An 11,977-nucleotide genomic window follows, 5' to 3' on the forward strand; every position below is an offset into this window, starting at 1 on the left:
GTCGACGAGAAAATGCGCTCTCTGTCACGCACTGCAGTGAGTACTGAGTTATATTTTTTTAATTTCAGTTGGGTTCTCAGGGTGAGTTAACATAATAGATGGATGTGGCCCAAGCGTCCCTGAGAACTGCTCTGCAGTACTGAGTCATCCATATAAATTGCGACTACAGTAAGTAAAATAATAATATTTTTATATGTAGAGCGACGTCAGCTGTAAGACGGGACCAGCTACTACAGTATCAAAGGCACCGACATGGTCGCATTGTCAGTGTTTCCTTCAAATTTCGTTGCATCGTTCATAATTGCCCATAGATTTTTTGGTATATTGTTCAATGCGAAAAAAACTATTTTACCATCAGCATAATGGACTTCAGTGTAGCCACAGCAATAACTTCTGGTTTTGACCCAGTCACGCCCGAAAATTCACAGCAGCCTTAGTTATAAGACAACATGTTTGTTGAGACGTGGCCAGTGATGTGATCGTCTATTTTCATTGATATTCATACGTTCAGTCATGTGATTTATTTTAAGCATGCTTCGTATATGTGTCAGAGTATAGTTTGTTATACGTATTGTTTCATTTCTCGTTGCCATCCGTAGAGAAGCAACGGCTTCATTTTTTCTAGCTTTTTCTTAATCACTATTCTCAACCTTGTATTTTCTTAGATAAAGACAGGTGCTCGGTTGCAACTAGCAGTTTCAATAGATGTACTAGTTAAAATACTGACTATATAAATGAGAATAATAATAAGAAATATGTCAGGGGCATAGGGTTTATTTATTAGGCACGTGTCGTAAGAACTGTGCATAGGTGATCGTAAGAACCCTTTGATATAGGTGATCTAATCAGTCATGTGTAAAAAACGTGCAAGGAGTCTACTGATTAGACGCGTGTCGTAATAATACTGCAATGAAATTTTGAATAGACATGAGTCTTAAAAACTGGGTATGGCACATGTCTGAACATGTGCCAAAACACATGTCTTTAACATATGTCTGAACATGTGCCAAAACACATGTCTTTAACATATGTCTGAACATGTGCCAAAACACATGTCTTTAACACATGTCTGAACATGTGCCAAAACACATGTCTTTAACATGTGCCATAACACATGTAATGTATGGCACACAACAACATGACATGTTCCATATTAGGCACATGTCTTATAACAGCAGAGCGATCAGCCTGCTTATTAAGCACATTTAGTATAATTATTAGACACGATGAAAAAGCCTGTCAAGGTCCGTCTAGTATATGCTTGCTTCTTATAAAAAAAAATACCGGTTTTGTGAGGCATGTATCGTAACAACAGAATATGCATGAGTCTGTTAATGACAACATGTGAGGTCGGAGAGTGTGCATGTGAGTCTTGTATATATGGGGCTTTTCAACAGCACCTAACTCTGTTACTTACTGTTACGTACTGTTACGCACTCTGTTACGTTTACAACAGTTACAACTCTTACGTCTGTCAATCAAATCCATTTTCGTTAGTGTATAAGCTGCATTTAGTGATATCGAGTCTCAAGTTCGAGGTTTATCTCCAAAATTTTTATATTACAATTGCGCAGCAGCTGGCTGGTTCTCCTCTATACGCTGCTCAATTTTTTCCTCTAATTTTACCTCGCCTAGAATGCACTGGAATTTAAGGCCTCGTGGCCAACATAAAAAAAACATAGCAGGCCTGCGACGAATAGTTCACACTTTATTGCCTGAATAAAAATCACCCGCGCCCTCTGTAGGAGAAAATTTGAACTGCAGCTAATTTACACTGACGTTTGAGTTGCTTGATGATTCGCTCGGTGAATTCAAAATTCATACTCATGATGCATTTCACATTTTGATTTATTTTGCCAATATTATTTCGGAACAGATTCTTATATTTGGAGGAATCATGAGTTAAATATACAGGTAATTATGAGTAATAATTTCAGGAAATAAAGGTGTCACTTATACGGGCAAGAATATTAGTTACTGAGAACGTTTTATTTGAAGTGTTTCTCGGTGTTAAGTCTTGATACGTACACCTGTGGGCATTCTGCTGCCCGACCATCGTGAAAGGTTTGGAATAATGTTGAAAACAGAGTTAAATATTCAAAAATTTCCAAATGTTTTTGTAAAGACAATAGCCAAACATGGCAAGTTTCCCTGTTGTCACCTATGCGTGATCTAATGCTTAATCGAAGTAATGTCATCATAAAATTCGAACACCCGAAGACACATTTCACGTAATCTTTATATTGTAAAAGTCGCTCTTCCTTCAAGCATGTGAGGAACAAGTATTGAGGTTCCCGTGTATTAAATAATAATAAGCAGACGAGTAAAATAACAGTATTGAATTAACAGTTTTTTTTCTATAATCAATGTTAAGTAAACGTTGTTTCAACTTAATTTGTCTGGTGTATTTTATTCTATATATTTTATATTTTACTCCAATTTTTTTCTTTAGCCTAGAGTTTAGTTAAGCAACTTACATAGTCATTGATGCATCACTTGATGCACAACTTACATCACATCACCTAAGCCACAGCTATGAATAACCCTTCAGTTCCCTGCTACCCATAACCTGGCATCTGGTCTCTTCTTAAATTTTAATTTCGTATAAAACTTGGATAATAAAACCTCCCCACCACCTCCCCATCACCTCCCCATCACCTCCCCATCACCTCCCCATCAACAATAACATGCCCATGCTTCATACCCCCCATCTTGCCCCCCGTCCCCCACCTCCCTCTCCTCACGTACCCTATAAATACGCCGGTCCAGGACACTCGGGCGGTCAGTGCGCATCGATCTCCGTTAAGAGAAGACGGTTTAGTTTGTGTGCCCCTTGTATTTTTCGTTTTTTTTGTGTGAGAATTATAATGCTACGTAATTCCCTTTTTTTTGAATACTTTGCGACTTTAGTTGATATTCTTTTACTCTACAATTCATACTGCATCAGTGTTAACATATGTTCAATCAGAGCACGAACAAAAAATTCTATTCATAATTACGTCGAATTACGATCGTTTTTATTATGATGTTTATATTATATTGTATATTATATTACTTATATTTGTGTGTGATAAAAGTAATTTATTATTTAGAATATAAAGCAGTTTTCTTTGTGTATCAGTCTTCGAGTCAGTGAAACACGATCAGGGACACGCACATGTATTTCAGTAGGAGGTTGACACAAGAAGAGACCGATTGACGCGCCGCGACCTCCTAAGACAACTACGTGTCGCGGTCACGTCAACGCGTAGCAAAGCGTTAGGCTTAAACCTCGGTACACTTTGCACGAGAATTCTTGAGAAAGTTGAGGTCAGTTACTCAGGTGAATGAGTTCCACGAATCCATGGGCGGCGTATAGGCGGCCAAACTCGTGGACAACGAGACGACTCTAACGCGCTGATAATTTATACAAATACTAAAAAATTAAATTTATTTTTTTGTTGCAACGTTTGACTATGTTATTTAAAATTATTCAAATGTTATTGAACTTATTGGTTTACATATCAGAATTTCTGCTTAAATTGCTAATAAAATCTACAATGAGCATGATTCACTGAATCCAATGGGCATGATTATCTATTAAAATTTATAGTTTTGCATCTTCCTAAGTGAAAGTAATATAATTATACATAAAATTTCCTAAAAATTCCAGTAGCCTGACACGGGCACGAATCTCTTTTGCGTTCTTTTTATATTTATATAAATTCATATTTTATTTAATATTTATGTATATTTATTTATATATATACGTCATCAATCCATTGCAGTTCCCCCATCTTCTATAAGCCCAAATATCTTCACACTTGCGACTGAGATTCATATCTAAAACTGCATAGACTGGCCTCAATAATTGTCATTGGGACAAGGAACACTCAGAGAACTTGATGTGTCTTTGTCCAAATATCGAAGCACTTTTGCCTTTATGTGGGTAAAATTGACCCAGTTTTGTCCGTAAAAATGAGTGAAATATCTGTGGTGCACGCAGGTAGTGTGTCACTATTTGGACAATGTGGTCCATACATTTTCTGAGCGTATGTTATTATTCCATTCAATTTTATTAATTAAAATTTTACTCAATGCTCAATACTCAATTTTAAGTTTAGGATGCGATGCCCTTCATATCAATAATACATCCAGGGGGACTTATTTAAATTCATTACGTTATAATCTATCATTCATAAATATAAAACAGGAATTTATTTATTATCTAAGGAACCTTTACCAATGATTGCTTACAAAAATCATCATCGACCCAGCCAATGATTTATAGGTGTAATATATCGAAATATAAAAAAATATTTCGCTTACTTGTCTAAGAAGTGAATTTATAGCGGTTCCAATAATTTTAAAATAGTAATTTTATTAATAAATTTAAAAGGAAATTCTTATTTCAGACGCGCCATTTCTTCCAAGCATACGGCATCATATAATAATCAATCTAGTCGAATAATTATCAAATAGTATCAAAGCTACACTAATAAGCATAACGTTATAACAAACAAAACAATCTATAATCTCCAATAAATAAATAAATAACACACGCATTAGAACGATGGACATCACACAAATGGACTACGCCGCTCCGTCCGTCTCATTCGGCCAGGCCTTCGAGTATCCGCAAAAGCCGTCAAATCGTCCGCAGTTGCGGAATGTGACCGTCCGCGACCTCGACGACCTCATCCGGCAAATACACGCTGCGTTCGACAGCGACTCTGTGGACGTGGACCTCATCTCTGCCATACTCGCTGCCTACGACACCAACCCCGCGCACTGGAGGAAGTTCGCTAAATTCGACCGTTACAAGTGAGTGCAGTTAACGACAAATGAAATAACAAAATATATACAAATATTCCTATATTTATATAATGTTCACTAAATTCGACCGTTACAAGTGAGTGCAGTTAACGGCAAAAAAATAACAAAATATATACAAATATTCCTATATTTATATAATGTTCACTAAATTCGACCGTTACAAGTGAGTGCAGTTAACGACAAATAAAATAACAAAAAATGCATAGATATTCTATATTTTTATAAACAACAAATGATATAACAAAATATTTACACATAGATTCTATATATATAATATATATATATAATTTGAACATTATTTGTCACCAAACATGGTAGTGAAATGCGAGAGAAGTTTCGGTTTTAAATAAATTTCCTGGTTATGTATTTACTATATATTTATATTCAGTCACAATGAATCATTTATGTCTAAATAATGGACAGCAGGAATAGATATTAATGCACTACAAAATTTAGTAATTTTGCACAAGATGCATCAAAATATAATAACCGGTAAATAGCTACATTTATTTATATATTGAAACTTTTGATGTCAGTATCCGAAAAAATGGCAGCTACGCAAGAACAAAGCTTAACATTGCCTTTGGAAATGCTTTTAGTGCCATCATTTAAATTCCAATGGCGCCCTGAGCTAAAGTGTGAGTTTTGACGTAAGCTTGGGTACGACGCAGCACGCATTACGGTGATAAACGCTGTCTTATCGCATGGTCCTAAATAGGTTTTACCTTCAAGTTAGCCTATATATTTGCTTAGGCCTAAATAGACTCGTTGTTTACCTTCAAGTTCTATTTATCGAGGAATCGTGTTCACCTTCCCCTATAATATTTTCTTTTTATATCATCATAATACTTTTACTATGTTTTTTAATTATATTATATTAGATCGATTTGAATTATTTTTTAATCAAATTTGTAATCAAATTATATTTAATTAAATTATTATAACAGATTCAACAGAGTTCTGTTGAATCTGTTCCTTTCATTACTTCTTTTTCTGAATTCCGATGAATTGCGTCTTCTAATCTCTGCTGATGTTTTATTTAAATCATGTACTGGTATCCCTATTATTTCTGCGATGTAGGCCTAGCCAAATTCTTTCTATGAGTCTTCAAATCGTTGTTTTTCTGTTTAACCGCAACTTTCATCACGTCTACGTCATCATTTATAAAGTTTGACATAAATGTACGATAAATTAATAATTTCAATAATGATTCTGAATATCTCATTTGTAAATAATCCATAATCGAGAAAAATCATCTATAATTATGTTTTGTTATCTTTCTAATTATATTATATATAATTACATATAGCGCGTAACTAGAGTTATTCTATGGGACAATTTGTTCAAATTCAACTTACCAGCTATAGTATTACACTGAAAAAAATAATTGACATGCCAGAAACGCATAAAAATGGAAAACAAAAGTATATGAGATCGGACTTTGTACTTCCATGGTGGAGGTTCACAAAGACGAAATGATTAGCTGGACAAATAAAATCTGTTTTTATTTAAGACAGAGACAAAGCTGGATCGTATCACCCACTATAGCGACGATTGCGTCAGAGATAATAACAAATCTAACTGATTTTTAGGCCTTTGTAGGGAAGTGTGGAATGCAGCTTTTACTGAAGATCTTTGATGAAATTGTGGCTTTTAGCTTGAATAATAATCGAACCAGAAACGTCGAAAGGTTGTAGCTGGTCTCGATGTGATGACGGAGTCGGCGAAAATTAAGCGATAAATACAGATAAATGATAAGAACGAGCGCATTGCGCTTCTCGTACTGATAACGTTCTTCTCGCAAATGTCCCGAATTATCATTCTGCATTTTCTGAGGCACATCTTTATGCAGGGGTCTCTGGGTTCATTTCTTGTATCGTCAGGGCGCAATTTTAAGATGAATTTTCTATGCGAGCATACATGGGTTTCAATATCAAAAGAAAAATTAATGTGACTTATTAATTAACATTGCGTCGGTGATATCGAATGTCATTTCCCAGCAGTTATTCAATCATGAATATTATTTCCAGGCAACTAACCTGCGATTCCTTAAAGTTTCATCTTTCAGCGCTTAATAATGTCAATCAATATTTATTTTCTGTACTTAATTAACATAGAATTATGTCTTTAATGCTCTATTCCGGAGAACAGACTCAGCCACTCAATGCGTAACCTGGTGAGTGAGAGTACATGCAGCCAGGTTTAAACATTTTTCCATAATCTGCAGGTGTTACATTTAACATGTTCCCCTTATAAAGATCCTTGTTGTAGGTCTTCAAGGTCGTAGAGAACAGTAAATGAACACACGGTTCCTTTGATAATTTTTTTCGTTAATTTTTTTAACACGGACAAAAACCTTGATTAAGGTTTTTGATGATTTTTCAAATTAATGTGGGTTCGGCACGTGCATATAGCTCAGCTAACAAACGACTAATAAATGAGTTAGAATATACAAGCAAACTTTTACTCTATAGTAGTCGGCGTAAAAGATATATGAGGATGCTTCTAATGCTTTTAACAACCCTCATTGCAACCTTGCAGGTACACTCGTAACCTGGTGGATGAAGGCAACGGCAGGTTTAACCTGATGTTGTTGTGCTGGGGGCCTTCACAGGCATCTACCATTCACGACCACACAGACGCCCACTGCTTCATGAAGGTTCCTATCTACTTTATCTACTTTTAACCCTCTACCGCCTGACATGAGTAACCCGAGCAATATTGTCACGCGCCTACTTCCCCCCCAAAAAAATTTGCTTGTGTTCTTTTTTGTTAAAATTTAACCAATACAAGATGAATTTATTCTAAATAATTATCATATTTTTTCAAACTGATGCCTCTTAATATGATCATTCTCAAACTAATATTTACAGGAAAAAAATAATCTGAAATAATGCTTGTGTGTACATTAATTAATTAATTGCGTGAATTGATAATTATTGATAATAATCTGAATTAATGATTTCTTCTAAAACTGAAGGATTGTGTGCCCAGGTGCTGTCAGGGGAGCTGGAGGAGATGAGGTATGAGTGGCCCGAGGGAAGCTGCAGTGGCGAGGGTATGAGGGCAGTGGGGCGAACCCCTCTACCCACCAACGGCGTCTGCTATATTAATGGTGCGTTATGGCTTCATTTATTAATATAATAATGGCGTCTGCTATATTAATGGTGCGTTCTGGCTTCATTTATTAATATAATAATGACGTCTGCTATATTAATGGTGCGTTCTGGCTTCATTTATTAATATAGTAATGACGTCTGCTATATTAATGGTGCGTTCTGGCTTCATTTATTAATATAATAATGACGTCTGCTATATTAATGGTGCGTTCTGGCTTCATTTATTAATATAATAATGACGTCTGCTATATTAATGGTGCGTTCTGGCTTCATTTATTAATATAATAATGGCGTCTGCTATATTAATGGTGCGTTATGGCTTCATTGAAACTGAAATTAATAATATAATAATGGCGTCTGCTATATTAATGGTGCGTTATGGCTTCATTGAAACTGAAAATAATAATATAATAATCACTATTTCTTATTTGTAGTTAATTAACATAGAGTGACATCCACAATGACCTATCAGCAATTATTTAAAATAAATCTATCGTGTCCAGTTTATTGATTCTTTTAATCTTAAATGAAATATAAGTTGAATTCATCTTTGAAGACATGGTGAATTTACTTAGCGTTTTTCTTTTAAAATTCTTGGCAAAATTGCTATTTAAGCAGACTAATGATATAAGTAGAAATCTGTGATATATTCGTTTAACAGAACGGTAGATATATGACCTAAAAATTACGTCACAGAGCAATAACAGAAAATTGTTCTGGCATACATGCATTAATCACGAGTAAATCAACTAAATATTTGCAGTGAACACAGTCCCACTGCACCATGAAATAATGAATGAACTAAATGAATATCCGCAGTTCCGATATACAATGTTATAAGCATTACCTATGCTGAAGCATATAAGCATTGTCTGATGTCTATGCTGTTCGTTTCGAGAGTAACGATAATTACCCATAATTTCTCGCACAATTGGGATTAACTCCATGAAAACTGGTAAAAATCCATTTCCAAAATCACTTGGAAATATTCAAGTCTTTCAAAAAAATTTAAAATATTGTGAACCAACATTTTCAAGGATTACAATTTCGTTCAGATGTTCCGCGTGTATTCAGATTACTATCACCAAGATATCAATCCAGACTCTCTGGATAAATATCTTCAATATCTTAATATAGTATCAAGCTCATAATATATTAATAATATTAATATTTTAATGAAATATTAATAATTTATTTATTAATTTATTATAATTTATTAAAATATTAAAATTAAATAATAATAATAATATATTAATAATATTAATACATAATATTAATATCTGAAGTAATTAATTTTGCGTTAGCAGATTCGCTGGGTTTACACCGCGTATGTAACCCGTCGGACAGCGACCCTGCGGTTAGCCTGCACCTCTACTGTCCTCCCTTCAGCGCCTGCCAAGTGTTCGACGAGCGCACAGGCACCCCCAGCAAATGTCCCGTCACTTTCTACAGCAAATACGGGAAGCGCGTCAAGTATTGCCAAGTGAGACTTAAAGCGCCATCTAATATACGATAAAATCTTCAGCAAACAACAATTTCAACATATAATAATACTTCAACTAAAGCCTAACTTACCAGGAATTTAAAAGCAAAGAAAATAGCCAAAAATTTCACCATTTCTTATAAGAGAAAACGTTTCGGAGTCCAGCTAGCTAATTTTTGGCTATTTTCTTTGCTTTTAAATTCCTGGTAAATTTGCGACTTAAGCAGCCAAGTGATTTTAATACTTAAACCCTAACTTGTTCTGCTTAAAATACTATAATCCATACTAACCTTAATATCAACCTAGCTACAGCTGACTGATGACACTAACAGCTAACCATCATAAATCTTTCATCAAGCGCGACAACTGATGTCAGGTCATGCTTCTTAGCATCTTTAGTATGTGTTTTGGGCATCGCATTAATTTCTCTGAATGTAACTTAAGATACCTACTCCTAACTTAAGATAGCTGCAGCTAACTTAAAACAGCTGTAGTTAACTTAAGATAGCTACAACCAACTTAAGATAGCAACAAATAATTTAAGATAGCTACAGTTAACTTAAGATAGCTGCTGCTAACTTAAGGTAGCTACAAATAACTTAAGATAGCTAGAACTAACTTAAGACAGCTGTAGTTAACTTAAGATAGCTACAACTAACTAAAGATAGCAACAGATAACTTCAGATAGCTACAGTTGACTTAAGATAGCTACTGCTAATTTAAGATAGCTGCAGATAACTTAAGATAACTACAGTTAACTTAAGATAGCAACAGATAACTTCAGATAGCTACAGTTAACTTAAGATAGCTACTGCTAATTTAAGATAGCTTCAGTTACCTTAGAGAGCTTCAGCTAACTGGAAGAAAGATAGCTTCAGCTACCCGAAAGATAAATTCATTTAACTGAAAGAAGCTTCAGCAAACTAAAGGATGGCTTCAGCTAACTGAAAGATAATGTATTAACTTGCAATTCATTCGACAGTTTATGGAATTGAAGATTATTGCTGTTGTAAAATAATTCTTTTAGATATTAATCAAAAAGATCAAGTCATTTGCTTCATGGCAAATGCCCGAGAGTTGGCTAAAGGAAAAGCTATGAATTAAAGACTTTTCGTCAATCTAAAAATAAATAAAATAATAGCTAATAAATTCTAAAAACAAATTCACAGCTTAAGCTATTCATCATTTTGATTTGCTAGCAATTGATTTTTTTCTGTATTAATTAAATAAATAAAACGAGTGGAATTAAAATGTAAAAATTCATGATATTTAAATACATATAGGCTATGACATCGATTATTAATTATTTTGACTTTGATTTAACTTCATTTCAATTACTCGCAATATTGAAATATTTAATCAGTTTGACTTTGATTTAACTTCATTTCAATCACTCGCAATATTGAAAAGACAAATTAAGCTAATTTTTTTCTTTTTCAGAAATGAACCTGCGTCTCGCGTCTCCATGAGTGGTGCCACGTCAGCGAGGAATGGAGAAATGCTGCCTTCTATTGTTCACATATATATACGATATAGAGTCTCTCATTACTTCGATACCGCTAATTCCATGTATGCAGCATTCCACAAATATTTATTTATTCCCGATGAACTTATAAATAAATTTATTAACGAAAGTAAATGCGCTAAACTGAGAATTACGAATCGAGGGTTAAATTGGGTATGGCCAACGAAAGCCCTCCAGGAATTTATGTGATCTTGAAAAGTTGTAGCTGAAATTATGATAAGATTAAATTAAGGAAAACTTTTTTTACCGCCTGTGAGAAAATATAAAAGTTTTAATTAACTAGAATTGCAAAAATCGTGTAAAATTTCTTGAATTTTAAGATTGTTATGAATATTCCAATGATTCAAAGGTCCAATAATTTAATAAAGTTAGTAATAAATAAGTTGGACAGATTCTGTACATTACATAATTTATTTTCATGATAATATCAATGGAAATTGGAAGAGTAAGGACAATACTTTAATCATTTATGTGTCCGATATTAATTAATTTCATCTTATTGAGAAAGAGAAAAATTTAGTTAGCAGTACTCTAGGCGTCAGCATGCAACAGGCATGCTCTTTATGAAGCTGAACCCATCTTATAGCCATAAATAAAGTCTAAGTTTTATCATGGTATCCTTCTGGTATCCTTCGATACCAGAAGGTCTATGTCTGGTGAGAAGGATACCAGACATCGGTGAGACTGAGGATCGTTAATTAATTACTTATTCTTAGTTATTGCTCGTCGGTGTTCTATTGCAAAAACACGATAAAGTGTTTGAATTTCTTGCTGCTCGTTGATAATTTTTTGGTAATTTCGAGTAATGATTTATTGGAATTTGGTTCTTCGATTGAAAAGAAGCGTGACAAAAACATTTCATTATCGGCGAAATACTTTATTTGTTTAGTTCGACGAGTGCTGTTTGCATATAAGAAGTTATTCTATTGCTTGTACGTTGGATAGCTTCCAAAGTTTTTATTTATCTCATTAAGTATTCATAACTTCGAATTCTTCGAATTTTAATTTAATTGTGTAAATAAGGCGTTCAAATTT

At 34.1% G+C, this 11,977-nt stretch overlaps 1 protein-coding gene across 1 annotated transcript; it reads left to right on the forward strand.

Annotated features, from left to right (window-relative positions):
* Positions 1–4,354: 4,354 nt before the first annotated feature.
* Positions 4,355–11,702, forward strand: LOC108680784 (cysteine dioxygenase type 1). The gene is made up of 5 exons (XM_018169683.2): positions 4,355–4,803; positions 7,357–7,474; positions 7,810–7,930; positions 9,242–9,417; positions 10,858–11,702. Exons 1-5 carry the CDS (start codon positions 4,553–4,555, stop codon positions 10,861–10,863), a joined length of 672 nt encoding a protein of 223 aa, XP_018025172.1. The 5' UTR covers positions 4,355–4,552; the 3' UTR covers positions 10,864–11,702.
* Positions 11,703–11,977: the final 275 nt, after the last annotated feature.

Source organism: Hyalella azteca, unplaced genomic scaffold (genome assembly GCF_000764305.2).
Source record: "Hyalella azteca isolate HAZT.00-mixed unplaced genomic scaffold, Hazt_2.0.2 contig8613, whole genome shotgun sequence".
In the NCBI taxonomy this organism is placed as follows: domain Eukaryota; kingdom Metazoa; phylum Arthropoda; class Malacostraca; order Amphipoda; family Hyalellidae; genus Hyalella; species Hyalella azteca.